Below are 18,271 nucleotides of genomic sequence, written 5' to 3' on the forward strand. Positions count from 1 at the left end.
CTGTTATCCAGTTTAACGGAAACCACATCCCCTCCAAGCAGTGAAGAGAAGAAGGAGATAGAGAAATTGCGCAGCTGATAGACCGCCACCTCCATGGGGGTCTGATACATTTCAGTGCTCATGGTTCGGGCGGCCTGGGAGCTCTGGACCAGCTATGGGCCGGGCTGGGCGGCTGCGGCTGTGGGCGTGCTGCACGGGGCTGGGCTCTGCGCGGCCGGCCTGGGGCTAGGAGTGGGGCGCAGGCTGCTGAGCGGACCCAAAGTCAAGCAGGCGGTCCAGCTGGAGTTGAAGGGGAAGTGACTCGAGGGGTGTCACCTAGCGTGTCACAAACTCCACAGCCGCCAGTCCAACCCAGACTCGAAGATATTTCGGCTTCTACTTCTTTATATAGGAGGAGCCGGCTGCGTCACATGGCGTCAGGGGCCATGCAAATGAGTCCTGTACTGGGCTTTGTGGCCCAGTTAAACCACATCCCCTCCCTGAACCTTCGGCTGGAACTGTAAACAGTTCAGCACTTTTCTTGTGCCAACTGGCATCTCCAAAGAGGGCTCTGCAGATTGGTAAAAACCAAACTGGAGCTGAACCTAAGAGATTGCTGATTTCTAGAGAAATAAGCACAAATGCTATAACAGGAGGTAGAAACATTCAGTAGAGGGCAGCGCTGGGACCAGTTTACAAAGCTCTTCTTGAGGTGGCAACCAGCATACCCTGATGGCTCCAACACTCCCTAGTCACCCACCCTCACTGTCAGGAGTCTCACCTTCTCGCTACCTGCCCTCTCAGCCTCTCTCCTGCACACATACTTTGTCACTTACAGGCTCACTCTCCCACCCGCTCAGCTGTCTCCTCACCCAGCCAGCTGGCTCACCAGCCTGCACCAATCTACTGCCTCCTCCTTCTATTAGCTCGGGAGCTAATGTGTGCATGCATGTGCATGGAGGAGAGGGTGTTCAGGACCTCAGCGGAGTGGGTGAACATATAGATGAGAGCAACTGGGGCTAGGTGGGTGCTGGAGGTGGGGAGGAGGCAGGGGAGGGGAGTAGGCACATGACAATATACCAGCCTGGTCTCCACAGCCTATTCTGCAAAGAAAATACATTCAACACTATTCAGGGTCTCATGTCCATGTTTTTCTTTTCAAGATTTTGTTACATTCATATAAACAGCAAATGACAACAAAACTACAAACCATCCCTAGAGAACACCTGCCCTGTGACAGGGTCCAGGCATATCATGGGAGGGTTGGTCCTCCAGGAGGAAAAAAAAAAAAGATTCCAAAGCACAAGAAATGTAAAAAGATTAGTGTTTCCTAGTAAAGAGTTACATAGATTTCCATCAAAAATGTTTTCATTCTTTTCAGCCTCAAGCTTAAAAACAGAACAAAAAAAAAAAAAGGCATGAGGCTTAAGGTCCTTCTGTCCTGCGCCTTCCTGAATGAGGCCTCCTGGTGGACAAAAGCAGAATTGCAGCCAGAATGAGCAACCAGGGCAGGGCAAGGGGAGAGGTGATGCAACTAGGGGTATCATTTACACCAACCCGAGGCCATAAGGAGAACATTGAGTTCCACCACACATACAGTAGTTTCGATGAATCTAAGGCCAGTACCCTTGAATCAGTGCTCCACAGGCTATGATCTAAAGAAATACCCCAATGCTATTGGAAAAGTACTGGGGCTTCTTATCAGCAAACAAGGTAATTATTACTTGCTTCAGGATATTTCCCCTAACTAGGTGCCTGGCACCGACATCTTGGCCAAGGCCCTAGTCAAGCCCAGTATGAAGGCCTTGATTTTCTCCAGGTTGTCAGTGCAGTTATGCCACTGAGCAGCCAACATTTGTCACTATGACTTGGGATTCCCACTGAATCCAATTGGTGATAACACACAACCACCATTCTATTTGCAAAGGGTTGACAATTAGATCTAAGCAAACCTACCACGCTGGCATAGCATAGGTTTTTCTTCACCCCAGTTGTAGGTGGGAGACGATCCCAAACTCAGGACATTCTGTTAACATTTAGGACACAAACTCTCTAGACATGGTGCTGGAAGTAAGCAGTGTGTTCTCATCAGAACATTAGCTGAGAAAAAGAACTTCTTAAATCAGGAGATTAATTGATATCGATATTGGAATTCCCTAAGACATTAATCTGTCCTCTACAACACATAAGAGCTTTCTTGGTGCAGGAAGTCTCTGAAGTGACCTTTCATTAGCTCGTCAATTTTTCCCAAAATAACAATTGCTACTCACCCCAAGATTCCAAGGGAGATGATGAGAAGAAAAGGGGAGAGAGAAATAAGCTGGCTTGGTGGGAGTGGGGGTGGGGGTGGAACACTGCCAGGAAAACAGGACACAGAAGAAAATCGACTCCTTTGGCAGAGTCTTTCTTATATGGACACCAGTTAACCAGATGCCATTGACTTGATTCCGACTCATGGTGGCCCCACGTGCGTCAGAGTAAAACTATGCTCCATAGGGCTTTCAGTGGCTGATTTTTCAGAAGTAGATTTCCAGGCCTTTCTTCCAAGGTGCCTCTGGGTGAACTCAAACCTCTAACCTTTCGGTTAGCAGCCGAGTCTTCAACCAATTGCACCACCCAGAGACTCCATGTTAATTATACTTCGGTGAAAAAGTAAGCTGAGTTCAAGACTCACTGACAATAATAAGTAAACAAACAAACCAGTTGAGCCGATTCCAACACATGGCTACCCTATGAGTAGAACTGTGCTCCATAGGGTTTTCAATCGCTAATTTTTCAGAGGCAGATTGCCAGGCCTTTCTTCCAAGGCACCTCTCGGTGGACTCAAACCTCCAACCTTTCAGTTAGCAGTTGAGTGCTTAGCCAGTTGCACTACCCAGAGACTCTGTGTTAATTATACTTCAGTGAAAAAGTAAGCTGAGTTTGAGCCTTGTTGACAACAACAGCTACCATTAACCAAGCATCAGCTCTGGTCAAGCACTGGGCTGGCTGCACCACAAACCTTGCAGTGTGAGCACTGTCACCAGTATTTTACAGATGAAGAAACCGAGGCTTGGAAAAACTAACTTGCCCATGGTGGCACAGCTAATAAACTGCCGAGCTGGGACTCCAGTCTGGGGCTTCCTGACCTACAGATCAAGTTTATTCCTACTACACTTAACAGTGGGGCAGGGGGTAGGTTAGGGGGGATGCTTATTGGATGAGTGGGGGCTGGAATGAGTGAGTGGAGGCAGTTGGGGGATGGGATGGAGCTGCCAGAACAGCAAGGAAGAAAAAAGGGCAGGGGTAGGAGAAGTGCCCCCAGGGTGCCAGCATTCTGACACTCAAGGCCAGGAGGGAGGAGCAGTGGGGAGGAGAGAGACCAGAAGACTAGCCAAACTGTCCAACTGTCTGTCCACTGAATTTTCTAAGAGGGCTGTGCTCACCCGGGTCATTTCAAAAGGCAGCCAAGCAGCCCTCAAGGAAAGCTATTGCTCTCTAGGAAATAACCCACCACCCACTGCTAGGAAATAAAAAAAAAAAATAGGACCTACTAATTTTTTTTTTTTTTAATTCAACCAGGTGGCTCCCAGACTGGACTATGTAGTCCTCTGGGGTATACAAGATTTGAAATAAGGTCAAGGAATGCTAATCACGGTCCCTTCAAAACTCAAGTTCCCGGGCCCCACTCACTGGCACCCTTAATTAACTCCTTTTTTTCCTATTCCTGCTGTGCTCAGCTTTTAGGAGACTGAGACCACCAACAAGAAAACAAGCTCATATACGAGATTTAGCTTAAGAAAACAACTTCGAAAGGCTATCCCGGGTCCAGCCCACCCTCAGCCAATCCCTCATCCCCTCTCCACCTATAGTTCTGCATGGTGGGGAGTGATCACTGTGAGATCTCCCATCAGCAAACAGTGATTGGACCCCAGGGTCGGCTCCTAAAGGAAGACAGTGGACTTAAACATAGTAGAAACATTTTCTACAAGGGCAGGGGAGTTGGGGGTGGGTAGCTGGGAGCTGGGAGAAGGAATCCAAAGAGTTTTCTGCTTAACCTCAGCACATCAGAAAATTCCGCTGCCTAGGATAGCTGGGCCAAACCTTGCAGTGAGTGGAAGTTTATGCTGTACCTGATATCGACGATCTGATCTAACATTACTGAGTGAAGTGCTGATCCTTGAAGCCCTGTGTCCTTGTGTCCTGTGAAGGTGGATCCCAGACAGGAAATAGTAGCCTAGGAATTCCACAGCCCAGTGCCCCCGTGTTCCCAAACTCCCTTTCTTACATCCTACAACTTACAGTGTAGGCTGGACAGCAGCACACAGCCGATGAGCCAGGCCCTTTGCCGGCCCTCAGTTCCAGCCCTCATGCCATGGGATTTTGCAAAGAAACACATAGCTGACTCAGTCTCTCTCAGGAGCAACCTGCTAGTTGGAGGATGACATAATGAGGATGGGACCAACTCCCCCCCCCCATCTCAGGAGCCCCTGGAAGCCTACTTGTTCCCTTTGAGGTGGAGGAAGTGTCTCAACATTGCCACTGGTCTGTTCCACTTCAAAAGCCAGACTCTCCAGGGTAAGGGCCCTTCCTATTTCGGGTTCCCACGGGACAGAGGAACAGAGACTGGGCAAAGGCTGGGCAACAGATGCCCTGGACAGGATCTCAGCACGCTGAGGAGGCGTGGGGAGCAGACTCGGGGTGGGTGCTGTAGGCTGGGGGTGGGGATGAGGGGGAACATCTCACTTCCCTTTTTGTCACACTTAGAGCATTGTGTACCACACGGCCAGAAGGAAACTATTTATAGGCAAGTCTTCCTTCTTTTCTACTTTTCTAATCTTTGGGAATGTTCCACCCAACTATTCGGCAACATCGCCAGCAAAACACAGGGTCCTGTGTCAGGAGAAGCGGAAAGAGACACGATGCAAGAGGTGCGGGACAAGCCACAAAGCAAACACAGGGTTAGGAGCTGGAAAAGGAAATACAAAAAGGATATTGAGCACTACAGCGTTAGGGCAGCATTAATGGGATGGTTGAAAAACATCCCTCCCCACTTCCCCCTCCGCCACGGCCCCCTTCCATCTGAATCTCTGTCTAGTTCTAATTACTTACTTGTCCCTTTTTCTGAAGAGGTTGGGGGAATAAGGAGGCTGAAATGCCATAATTTACTTTTTCCTTGCTTCTTGCTTATCTTTGCTCTTCCCTTCTGGTTCCACTCCAGTGTGGAAGACTATGGACAGGAGGGCCACTGCTGCTTGCAGGGTTACTTTGGCTTCATGGAAAATCCCCAATGTCCAGGATGAAGGATGTAAGAAGGAAAGGCCGTGACCGAGAAAGTGCCTTGTTCTCTGTGGCTCATGTGAACTGCCCTGCATGGCCAGGGCCCAGAACCTTGAGTCTGGGAGGCAGGAAAATGGGGAGGACTGATGTGGCTGCAGATGCAGAAGGTGATGGCGGGTGGAAGGGAGCCCCAGAAGAATTCTGGCTGAGATGGAGCCTCTTTTGGACAAGCAGCTAGCAATTGATTTGGGGCAAATCTTGGCACTGAATGACAGCAAGAGCAATGAATTGTGCCTTTCAGCTCCCTCCTGGACAGGGTCCCATGTGAGCTTCACAAACAATGTCCGAATGACACTAGGGATGACAGGCAGAACCGAAAAAAAAAACCCATTTTGAAGAGGCATTCCATCCTCCCTCCTCATTGAGTCAAAAGCTGGTCTTGTCGAATCACCTCTATCACCCCAACTGCGGTCACTAACTGGGGTGGGGCTTGTCCTGGACTCTCAGCAGGACTGCAGGTATTGGCAGCCTTATCCAGGAATGCAGTTGAGTTCAGTGGATCTTAAATTTCATGAACCTTGTGTCAATATTTATGCCTGTCTCCCTTCCCTTTATGCCTTGCTGCTGGGAGAATGTATCTCCATAATTTTTTAGAATCTTCTTCACATTTTCCACCCTCCCCATCACCCATCTTCAGGTATGAAATAGATAATTCTGGGTGTGGGGGGGGGGAACCTTTGTAAAATTAACCTTGGTAAATGGAATCATACATCTACACCCACACACACACTAATTGCCGTTATCGTTCAATTCAACTCAAAGTTTCAATTCAATGAATGTCTACTCAAAGTACAAGGCACATTTCAGGGAAAGAAAAAAAAAACAAACGAACAACAACAACAAAAAAACAGCTGAGAGTACAAGTCCAAAATTGTGGGTTTTTTTCTAAAATATCCTGGGTCTGCGGCAAATTCAGAAGTCTCCCTACTGGTTAGACCTCAGTGAAATGTTTGCTTTGGGAAAAAGCCTAGGGCTTAGGGGTGGGGTGTTCAGGAGGGTAGCCTGGGGTTTGGAAGGGCCATGCCACTACCGTCCTCCGGCATCACTTCAGTCCACAGAAGGGGGCGTGCTTTTCTTCTTGCCACACTGCCTTTTGGCTAATGCCCACCTAGATGGGGATAACGCAGCAGCTGCAAAGCTTGGAGTTTCTAGGGGACCTACCACTGCTTTGACGTTGTGGCAGGCCATGCCTGGAAGGGTCCCTTACCCTGATTCTCTTCCAGGACCCCCAGGGGCTTGTAAACCAATGAACTATGCACAGGCCTTTGCTCTCTCAACGGTCAGGGTCTTCATCCTGGGGATCGCCTCTACCTGCCAACTTCTTGGCCTTCCTCCTTTAACCAGCTCCTCTTGGTCTTACTCTTGTTCCATGTCTCTCAGAAGCAGGTGCTAAGGTACCTTGCCCTCCCATCCCCCACCACAGACTGGTGGGCATCTTCAGTCAGGCAAATATCCTCTCCAACCCCTCACTGCCATCATGGCCCACCCACTGGGAATTCTGACTCACTGCAGCCTTCCCAGGGGCTGGGAAAGAAAGCAGAAAGAACATGGCTGCTCTCCATGTTTGTTTGTCTGCACAGCCCTCCACCAGCCTATTCACACCAGGGAGACACTGGCAGGGCCTCTCCCCAACCATTATGCTCTATGGAGCAGCCACAAGAGCTTGAAAAAAAAATTTCAAGCCATTTTTTTCTGGCAGTTGCCAAGGTTACTTTGAGTGGCATGTGAAGGACTTGGGGCTATTCGAAATGCTTGGAGGACAAGGACCAGGAGGGATCTCGTTGAGGATGCAGAGCCAGCAGACAAGAGGCCTGTGAAGAGGGCAGGGGCTCCGAGGTATTGCACCTGGCTTCCATTGTGGGACCCACTATAGAATGGGTGACCTTTGAAGTGGTCCAGGTTCCCCAGGTAAGCAAAAGGACGGTAATAATGCTGGCCTTTTCTTCAGGCACTCTGTCTCCTCAGCCATGATGGGTAAGCATTATGAGCTTCCCAGGTCCCTCATATTATACTCCTGAGGCCCTTGCTTACCTCACAGCACAGCTATTCACCATGGGCTCAATTGAGATAGCTCCTTGATCCTCTGTTGTGGAACTGTAGCACTCGTGAAGAGGGGCCCTGCAGATTGCAAAGGGCCTCCAGTTTGCCAGCCACTCCACCCCCCTTGGCTTCCTGGATGGAAAGAAGGCAGCCCAGCTGGGGTGAGGGGGATGGCAAGTGGGGCCGGGGGGCACGTTACTCCCAGAACAGAAAGAAAGGAGAGAAACAGGGCCAGCTCCTCCCCGGGCAGGGCCCCCCAGCCATGGGAACAGTGCCAGGGAACTCAAAGGAGAGCTGGGAGGGGTTAAGAAAGGCCTCCCAGCCTGGTTTGAGAATTGCTGACAAGGTATACTACACACACCTTATCAGGAAGAAAGAAACACAGAAACACACACATATTTATGTAAACACCCTCTCGAGCCTTTCACACAGTCTAATTCACAGAGATAGGCAGAGGGACACCAGGTCTCTCTTTGTTGTCGTTATATGTGCACGCATATGCACGCATGCGGCCACACCCCCCCCAAGCTTCCTCGTGACCCCAAAGGGGTAGTAAGGGGACAGGGCATGGCAAGACAGGATACTCTAGGCCAGGCCAGACTATCAAAAGCCATGATCTCTGTTCTGACTCTATGCTATGCAGGTGTCTTAGGTGACAGGGTCTTAGGGGAAGCTCGGGGTAGCAGTTGGGTGGGCATAGAGGAAACCAGCTTGAAGCCTCACACTGCACAATGGGGACAGGATGTTCTGGCACTGCCAGGACAACAGTTTTCAAAGCTGTCAATCATACACTCAAATGGACTCTTTTAAATAAAGGAGAAATAAATACAGGCACCATTTGTGTCCAATCGATCATATAAACGCCTAAGAAATGATTCCCACAGGTTCCTTGTGCGGACAGGTCTAACTAGAGCCAGACTTGGCTTAAATGCCTTATGTGACTGGCTACATGAGAAGTGTGATTTGAAGGGCAATGAGGAAAATTCTCTCTCAGTCAAAGCTGTTTTCCTGACTTGACTATTGTGGTGCCTAAAAAGGTCATCAATTCATTCCTTTGGGTCTTAATGGCATCTCCTAGAGTTCTTTACACTTTGAGGAATTATTTTCCAATGCAAAAAGCCCTGGGAAGGTGCCACATTCAGCCACCATCAGTTACAAATACTTAAGCATCACCTAAAGACTAAAGTGCTTGGCTGCTAACTGAAAGGTTTCAGGTTCAAGTCCACCCAGAGGCACCTCAGAAGAAAGGCCCAGCAATCTACTTCTGAAAAATCAGCCATTAAAAATCTTATGGAGTGGAGCTCTCCTATGACACACATGGGGTCACCATGAGTCAGAATCAACTTGATGGCAACTGGTTTGGGCAACTGGTTGGGGATTTTTTTGGGTTTGTGAGTAACAGATTACTTCTAAGACACTTCACAGCTGTCAGTGAAAACTCTCGGCCTGGGAGGTTGGGGATGTGGGGAGCAGACATCTCAGGGTCAGAAAGGAGAAGAACTCAGGGTGGAGAACGGGGAGAGGCAGCTTTTTCTCCATTAGCACAGCTTGGTCAATTAGCCAGCCGATACCTCCGTTCTGGAAACCCTGGTGGCACAGTGGTTAAGTGCTACAGCTGCTAACCAAAAGGTCAGCAGTTCAAATCCACCACGTGCTCCTTGGAAACTCTATGGGGCAGTTCTACTCTGTCCTATACGGTCGCTATGAGTCGGAATCGACTCAACGGCAATGGGTTTTTTGGGTTTATACCTCCCTTCTAAGGAGCCCTGATGGTGCAGTGGTTAAGCAATTCAAACCCGCTCAGCATCTTCACGAGAGAAAGACCTAGAAAACCCTATGGGGCAGCTGTACTCTGTCCTACAGGGTTGCTATGAGTCGGAATTGACTCCAAGGCACACAACAACAACCTCCTATCTATGGAAGTCAGCTCTCCTCCAGCCCCTTGGCTGTCACCACCTCGGTCAAACGTGGGTCCATTCCCAGGTTAACTGGAGGGACCGTGACTCATTCCCCCCTGGGGAACCTACTGGGGCTGACTACAAAGACTTGCCAGGATCTCTGCAAACATGCCCATCCCTACCCTGATCCAAGCCTCAAGCTCATCCGCCCCTACCATGGTCACCTGGCCTCCTCACTTGGGAGCCCCTCCCTGGCAATGAGGCTGCCTCTGCCACTCACTGACTCCCCTCTCCCAGAGGGGAGCAGGCAGGGAATTCACAGCTCTCTGTAGCGCACATTTCGCCTGTCTTTGGGTATTTTTTAATTTTTTTTTTTACACTGCCTGCTAGGTTTGGGGCTTAAATCAACAAAGGCTGTGCTTCCCCCCAAGGCCTGGACTTCCTGGTTGCCTGCCAACAACAGAGTGACCCTTTAAACCTCTTCTCTTGCTCCTTGAGACAGTCAGTGCTGGAGGACGGGATTAGAAGAGAAAGATATTTTGGGCCAAAGTCCTGGAAATTCTTAGTACTACCCTAAAATGCCATCTCCCCAACCCTTTCCAACAACATGAACGTTACATACTGAAGTCACCTTACTAAGTACAGACTTCTTTAAAGGCCATAACAATACGTAAGGGATAGAGCACAAAAATGGAAAAGCCAAAGTGTTTTCAATGATTTTTTTTTTAAATCTACTTACAGATGTCTTTGTGCCACCAAGCAAAAACAGAAGTGCCTAGGTCTTTGTTGGCGGAGTCTTTGTGGGAATGAGCAAGCTTAACGGACTACAGACTGAGCAGAATGTGGTGGGTCTGACCAGGAAAGGCTTCTTGCCAAAGTTCATACACCTTAAAAAACAAGAGGAACACTAGCCCCTATGTCCTGGGATAGAGTTCTAACAGCAAACTAACAAATCGCGGTCAACAGTTCTGACATCCTGTTATTTGCTAAAACTAATAATACCATGGAGTTTGTTGACAGAGTTACAGAAGAGCTAAAGTAAATATGGAAACTGAGGAACAGCCAAGCATGGACATTTACTAGTCAGCATTTGAGAAGAGGGGAGTTTCGCCTATACTCCTTGGACATCTGGGGGAATGAAGGGCCTGAGCACGGTTAGGAGATAATCCAGAAGACATCTGTCATGTCACCAGGAGATTTCTCTCCAACAACAGGCTGCTGCAATAATGGGCTTGGCCCACAGAGCTGGTACTGAGCCCTCAGACATATAGTAATGATAAGAAGGATTGAGAGCAACTCCCTGAGTGCATATGTGAGAGGAGGTGCTCTCTGAAGTTGGTCAGGTGGGAAGAATATATGTCAAAAGGCCAGAGTTCTTTTTCTATCTTGGCCATTAGGCAGCTAGAGAACCTCATAGAAGTCTCCTGAACGCCTTATGCTGCTAGATCCTCATCCATGAAATGGGAATAATACCCCCCCCAACACACACCCGCTCCAACATACACATCACACCAGGTGTATATGTTTATGGACACCCTAAAGTCTGGAAACAGAGACAGTATCATTTTATTTTTTTTTACAGATTGAAGATGTCCTTGATGACATTATATATATTTGCCTGTTTCCAGACTTTATGGACACCTTGTATACGGCATAACTGAGTCCTTTGGAGAGTGAGAAGGGCCATGTGAATGCAACATACTCCATGATGACTAAGGGCCCGGGTCCCAAACACTGCTGGTAAAATGGCTCTCCAAATGAGCAGCCCTTTTAACATTGTTTCAAAGTCTAGCATTTCTAACCTTCTGTCCAGTTTCAGTTCTTGTTTTCATTGTCTCCCAAGTTATCCACACTGCTTATGGGGATGGGACAGTTTGTGGGACTGATGTTAAAATGAAGTCAGCATTTCCATTTTTTCTCTTGAATGTCTTAGCAATCTTTCCATTTATACAGGACTTCTAATTTCCACAATGTTTTGACCTCAAGAGCTTCTCTGATGATACAAATAGTAAGCATCAGGACCTCTATTCCTTTAAGTGGGACTGAATAAGATGGTGACTGAAATTGGGCAGGGCAAAGCCTCAGAAGAGCATTGATTGGCTTCCTTACCAATTGCTGTTGAGTTGACTCCAACTCATTTGTAGTGACCCCATGTGTGTCAGAGCAGTAATGTGCTCCATATGATTTTTTAATGGCTGATTTTTTGGAAGTAGATCACCAGGCTTTTCTTCCAAGGCACCTCTGGATGAACTCAAACCTCCAGCCTTTCAGTTAGCAGCTGGACACATTAACCATTTTACCACCCAGGTACGATATAAGCTCTGTAAGGGCATGGGCTGGTCTTATTCACCACTATGCCCCCAGGGACTGGGCCAGAGCCTGGCACACAGTATATGGATGTGGTGAATATGTGCTTGATAAATAAATAAAAGGATTGGGTTAGTATTAGACGTTTGCTAATGACCCCGTGGTGAAAGAACTATACATACATTCAAGAATCGGCTTTCTGTTAATACCTTAATTTGGGGGGCAATCATTGTCTGAGAGAAGCTGCAGTTAAAAATACCAAAGACCTGCGCAAATCAAACATACTTGGGAAACCCAAACACAGTTTAATTGAGTAATTGGCCACTAAAGACCTGGAACCAAGGCCCAAGCTCTTAAATAAAATGGATAATTCACTTGTGTGTGTGTTCCTGGTTCTCTGCTAACGCTGGGACACTGGTCAGTTTCTGTCTTTAGCCAGAGGGGCTAGGTCAGTTGGGAACAGGTCACCCGCAGGGAGCAGTAACCTGTTACCCATTGCCATCAAGTTGATCCCGACTCATAGTGACCCTGTAGGACAGAGTAGAACTGCCCCACAGAGTTTTCAAGGAGCGCCTAGTGGATTCAAACTGCCGACCATTTGGTTAGCAGCCGTAGCACTTAGCCACTGTGCCACCAGGGTTTCCCAGGGAACAGTAGAGGGTAATAAAGCCCAGGAGCAGGGCAGCCAAGTCCCAGCTGGCTGGGATATCAAAAAGGGATTTAAGGCTGGCAGGCCTGATTTTCTGAGTGACAGCCATCTAACTGGAATGATGGTAGGGAGGGGAGGTAAAAGAAACCCTCTTAACTAAACCCCACCTCTGCCAAAATAAAGGAAATTCTCACCATTAATGTCACCCTTGGTTTTGAAGTTTTGAGGATCTCTATTAAAATAAAGTCTTTCTCAGAAGGGAGACTGCTTAGTTTTTCTCAGGAAAAAAAAGAAAATAAACAAACCTGTTGTGGTCAAGTGGATTCCATTTCAACTCATAGCGACCCTAGAGGACAGAGTAAAACTGTCCTATAGCGTTTCCAAGGAATGGCTGGTGGATTCAAACTACTGACCTTTTGGTTAGTAGCCAAGTATTTAACCACTGCACCACCAGGGATCCTGAATAGTGTGGGGTTTCTGGGAGAAGTGGCCTAGGCTAGCTAAGCATTGACTTGATGGGGCCCTGCCTCAGTGGGGCATCACAATGGATCCCGGCTGCCTAAGGCTTTTAGGGGACAGGCTAATGTCCCCAAATATTTCTGGACTTGCTGTCAAGAAGCCAAACTGCCTATTATTCAGTCATAAAGAGAAATGAAGTTCAGACACATGCTATGACACAGATGAACCTTGAAAACATTATGATGAGTGAAGTTGGTTGGTCACAAAAGGACACTGTATGATCCCACTTACATAAAATATCTAGAATGGGAAAATCCATACAAAGTGAAGTTTATTAGTGGTTATCAGGGGCTGGGGGAGGGGGGATGGGGAGTTACTGCTTAAGGGGTGCAGAGTTTCTGTTTGGGGTAATGAAAAACATTTGGAAATGGATGATGGTGATGGTCATACAACATGGTGAATGTAACTAAAAATGGTTAAAATGGCAATTTTTTTGTTTTATGTATATATATATATATATACTATCACAATAATATATATCACTATATATATACATATACTATCACAATATCACAGGCAGTTCTGCTCTGGCCTGTAGGGTCGCTATGAGTCGGAATCGACTCGACGGCACTGGGTTTCTATCACAATAAAAAAATTCTTTTAATGTAAAGAAAGAAAAAAGGAACCAAACTGCCTCTGAATGTGTAGGTCTAAAAGTAGTAGAGTTTATGGCAAAGGAGATTTTTTTTTCCTCCCTCTCTTCTTGGTAAATAAAAGCAAACAGTTATGAAGATGCTGTGAAGAGCAGCAAGGCTGCCTTGGGCAAATTGGGGACATTTCAGTGCCCCCTGGCCAGGAGACCCCATTTGCTAGCCATCAAAACATTCTCACTGGACATCTCCTCAAGCACTACTTTTTCATTTATAAGGTGGCATAGCAGAGAAGGAGTGCTGGTGGCATAATGGTTAAGAGCTATGGCTGCTAACCAAAAGGTCAGCAGTCCAAATCAAGCAGGTGCTCCTTGGAAATTCTATGAGGGCAGTTTTACTCTTGTCCTATAGGGTCGCTATGAGTCAGAATTGACTCGATGGCAATGAATTTTTTATAGCAGAGAAATGGATCACCAACAAGGGTCCAGGGTTGATAAAGGGTTGACGTGTTCCTGGTTCCTGGGGTAATTTCCTTTTACCAGGAGCCTCCTGTTAACCCAAAGGAATGAGTCTAATGGGGGAATTCAAGGCACTAGGGCAGGTCAGTGGAGGAGCTTTCTCTGGCCATTTTCCATCACTCTGTGTTGGCAGTTGACTTCTCTGTCTGTGCACCAGGCGGCCCTGGCAGCAGACACAATACTCACACCAGGGCTGGTAAGGGTAGCCCTTCTCCCCTCAGCACCCTTCCTTCTTTTGCTTGTAAAACTCAGGAAAAGCCTCAGCCTCAGGACCCCCTCTAGCTTGGCCAGGTGATGGCCGACTGCCTGACACCAGGCTGAGCTGGGCTGATGGAGGGAGGCCGGGAAGTAGGGGTAGGCATCCCCCCCCTACACACCCCCCATGGCCCTGTTGTGAGGTGCTGACAGCTGAGAGAGGACCTGAAACCAGTTAGCCGGGGGCTCCCAGCCAGCAGTGTATTTTCATCTTGTTTTGACTGGGACTGTCCTCCCCTGTGTAAACACGTCCATGTCAGGGGGAAGAAAATGTAGAACAGCTTAAAATAGGTGGGTGGAATGCATCCCACCCATGAATCACCCATGAGGGGAATGCCCTGCCGGTGGGCCTTGCTTTAAGCAAACCTGACACATGAAAATCTCCATTAAACAGGAAGGCAGGGATTCGCAGCTGTTAGGTTCTGACCTATCACTGGGAGATCTCAAATTCCTATCTGGTCCAAATAATAACATGGCCCCCTCCCATGTACCGGCTGCTTAGCAGGCACTGTACTAAGAGCATTATATATATTGTCAACGGTCTTGCCGAAAACCAAGCCCGTTGCTGTTGAGTCGATTCCAACTCATAGCGGCCCTATAGGACAGAGTAGAACTGTCCTATAGGGTTTCCAAGAAGCAGCTGGTGCATTCAAACTGCTGACTTTTTGGTTAGCAGCCGAGCCCTTAACCACTGCGCCACCAGGGATCCTCAATGGTCTTAGGAGTTGGGTATTATCATTAGCCCCATTGTGTGGATGAGGAAACATTGACTCGGGTTAAATGACCCGCCTGGAATCACGCAGCTATTAAGTGGTGGAGATCAGATTTGAACCCTTGTACTGTGATTCTGAAGTGCTGGGCTGTCTCTAGCTGGGTACTGCTTTTTATTTTTAGAAGATTTCCAGGCAAGGCTATGTGCCAGGCAGAGAATGGAACTTGCACCAATGTCCCTTCCCACTGAACCCTGCACGGGAATCTGAAACAAGCCCTTATTAGGCTCAAGATGGGGAAGCCCTCGGGCTGGGGCTGGTTCTTTCCACTGACTAAAGGATTCCCAAAGCGATTCCTGGAAGAGACCCCCCCCCTTCCCATGCCAGGTTGGGATTGATCTGCATTTCAATTCAGAGACTGGCAGATTGTTTAAGGGAAGCTGCTCAACCATTCTCAGGGAAGGCCCCTCAGGAACTACAAATCAGTACAAACTACCCAGACACCAGGCTGGGGAAGGGACAAAAGACTCAGTATAATCTAGCGTAAGGAAAGACCAAATGTAAACATGTATTTTGAAACAGAATGTCACTGATCAGGGTGTCTGTGCAAAGCTGGCCCCCGGGCTAAACTGTGAACTAGGAGTTTGTCTTCAGAACCTTCCTGTTTCCTTTTCAGGTAACTTCCTCCTGCCTGTCCCCTCAAGCGACATGTGCCCTCCTGCTGCCTGTGGTCCCCCACTGCCAGGCCCTGTCCTCTCTAGCAATGCTCCTTTAAGGAAGACTCTCCGTTTCCCTCCCCCCACATCAAACATACCCGTCCTTTGGGACAACCCTAAAGGACAGATCCAAGAAATCTGTGTAAATGGCAAATAACAGCTTAATGGGTTTTCCTCCCTCAGATCACAGGGGCTTTACCCAAAGATCTGAGTCAATGGTATAATTTTAGGTATGGAGGGTTATAGGGGGAACCATCAGGTGTGTGCGGGGGGAGGAGGCAGCAGTGAGGGGATTGTTTTTCAAATCTTGCCAAGTAGGCCACATCTGCGTGTAGGGATAAATAATACAATAAATAATACTCTCTTACCCTTGTGTTGTGTTCTTTCCAGAACATGTTGGAAAGAGCACTGGAAGAGTAGTCAAGAGACATGGGTTCTGGCCTGGTTTTACCCTTGGCTAGCAGAACCCTAGAAGAAGTCATGTAACCATTCTGGACCCCACTTTCCCCTAAATGTAAAATGGGAGGGCTGGGGCTGCAAATTTGTAGTTATTTCGATGCTTATCTGATGAATGACAGTCTCCCCTATTTAGAATGGGAGTTCCATGCAGCCAGGAGTTCCCAAGTGCCTACTACAGTGCCTGGCACATAGTACCTGCTCCAGAAAAGAAACAATTGAATGACTGACTGAATGAAAGGCAAAAGCGACTTCCAAGTTTGCTGCCAGTTCTAATAGTCTCTGCCTTGATCTCCTCAGATGCAACTATGTACAGCTGTACCTATGAGTCAACAGGCCTAGGCCAAGGGTTGGGTGAGGCCTTCAGGCTCTTGCCGTCAGAACCAGGTCATGTTTGTGCACATGGGGTGCAGGGGCAGCTTGTACTGAGGAGGGGCAGCCTCTGGGACTAAAGGCAGCAGGAAAGAGCTTCCATGAGCCATAGGAGGCTTGCAGGATGCTGTGGTGGGCGGAGCGGGGGGGGGGCACGGGAACTGTACAAGAGCACGGTCAGCCAGGAGGAGGAGCCAGGAGAGTAACTTTTACACAGTTTTCTGTAAAACGGGAAGCCAAGATAACAGAGACCTGATGGGTGTCTGGGCTGAGGTAGGAAAAGTGCCAAGTTGCATGGTGACTCAAGGTCAGGAGTTGGAATGGGGCCCAGAGCTCTGAAGCCTCCACTCACCCTCTTGGGACTGGCCCCTGGCTCCAGGCCAGTTCCCTGAATAGCTTCCCCCACCCCCACCCTCTACAATCACAGCTTCTTAGGCCAACCTGCTTCCTTGTCTAGGCACTGCCCTCCCCTCCTCTCCCCTCTCCCCCAAGCCTACATGGAAATTCTCCCCTTACCTCCCTGTGAGGACTCAGTGTCGAGGACTCAGTGTCGGGGCTAATGCAGTCACCCATTAGAGCTCTCTCAGGCAGGCTTCTGGGCAAGCTTGCCCCCCTTCTTCCTTGCTTGCATTGCCTGCCTTCACACACTGACGCAACTCCTCCCTTCCTTATGCAAAAACGGTGAGGTCTGCCACTCGCTGCCTCCCCTCCCCTCCCAGCACACCCCCTCCCCTACCCCACTCCACCCCCTAGTCCCTCTCCGAGGAGTACCCTCTGGCATTTTTCTAAGGTGGGCACCCCCGACACATACTCTTTCCTTCAGTACCCTTTCATGTTTTAACAAGGGCCAAAATTCCAGTTCAAAAGAATAAATCTTTAAGAGTAAAATTTCAAGTATTAGTGAGCTGGAACAGAGATATTCATGGGGCAGAGGTCCTTCCCAGAATTCCTGAAATAACTATGAATGGGGGTGGCTACCTGGGTACTCATTAGGCTAATTCTAGCCTTCACTGCCTTGGGAGTTAGGAGACCAAAGTTTTGGTCCCATCTCTGCCATTAAAACTGTGTGACCCTGGGCAAGTCACTTAATCTCTCTGCATCTCTGTTTCTTCATCTGTCAAATGGAGGTAATTATCCCTGTCCTACCCACCTTGACAGGGCTGTTAGGAAAATTAGGGACCTTGTGCAGGTATGAAGGTGCTTGCTGAATGGCAAAGTCCTGGGACAAATGTCAGCAATTATTATGCCTCCCAACCCCTGCTGCACTTGAAGGACTCATTCAGATTACATTGTAGAACCCTCTTCACAAAAAGCACCTGTGTGCCTTAGACCTGCCCCTATCCTCTGTCCCATCTTCTGTCTCGCCTCCAAGGCTTGGCTCTTAGCCAAATTTGGTCTCCTGTGCACCTCTTTAAGAACATTTCCTGCCCCACCCCTGTGCCCCTCACCAGCTATCTTGTCACCCTCAGGCCTCCCTGTCAGGCTGCCCAGAGCCATCTGTGTGCCTAATGACCCCACTTTCCCAGCCTGACCTCAGCCCCTTCCTATCAAATCTTTTAAGGGGAAGAGACACGGGGCGGGGGGGCGGGTAAAGGCTGAACCTGCTGAATTGTTACACAGGCTGAACACAATTCGGAACACCCAGCATGGGGTCCAGAAATACACCATTGTCTGGTTACATGTAATGGGGGAAATTTTGGGGGGTGGAGTCTGCTCTGGGGCCCCTGAAATCTTGCCAGATAGACAATTGCCTGCTCCACCTCTAGGTTCAGCAAGCCCCACCCACCTGGTCTTCCAACCCATCTTCCCCTTCACCTCTCAACCCAGAGAATGGGCTGGGCTGCTTTATCTCTAGGACCTGCACACTAGAACGTGATTTCAGGCCTTCCTGGCCTTGTGCCACCGTTTCTCTGGTGTCCCCACCTTTCCCCCAGGGGTGAGAG

The 18,271-nt window shown here is 48.5% G+C and overlaps 1 protein-coding gene across 3 annotated transcripts in view; it reads right to left on the reverse strand.

Annotated features, from left to right (window-relative positions):
- TSC22D3 (TSC22 domain family member 3) overlaps positions 1-18,271 on the reverse strand; it is a 62,208-nt gene that overhangs the window by 3,956 nt on the left and 39,981 nt on the right. Inside the window, exon 1 of one of the 3 annotated variants that reach the window (XM_003414810.4) lies at positions 1-373. The exons of 1 other annotated variant lie outside the window; for it this stretch is intronic. In XM_003414810.4, coding sequence (XP_003414858.1) covers positions 1-122 — 122 coding nt within the window. In that variant the 5' untranslated portion in view covers positions 123-373. One more of the 3 variants, XM_064278662.1, reaches the window with a different exon arrangement.

The sequence above is a fragment of the Loxodonta africana genome, chromosome X, assembly GCF_030014295.1.
Source record: "Loxodonta africana isolate mLoxAfr1 chromosome X, mLoxAfr1.hap2, whole genome shotgun sequence".
In the NCBI taxonomy this organism is placed as follows: Eukaryota; Metazoa; Chordata; class Mammalia; order Proboscidea; family Elephantidae; genus Loxodonta; species Loxodonta africana.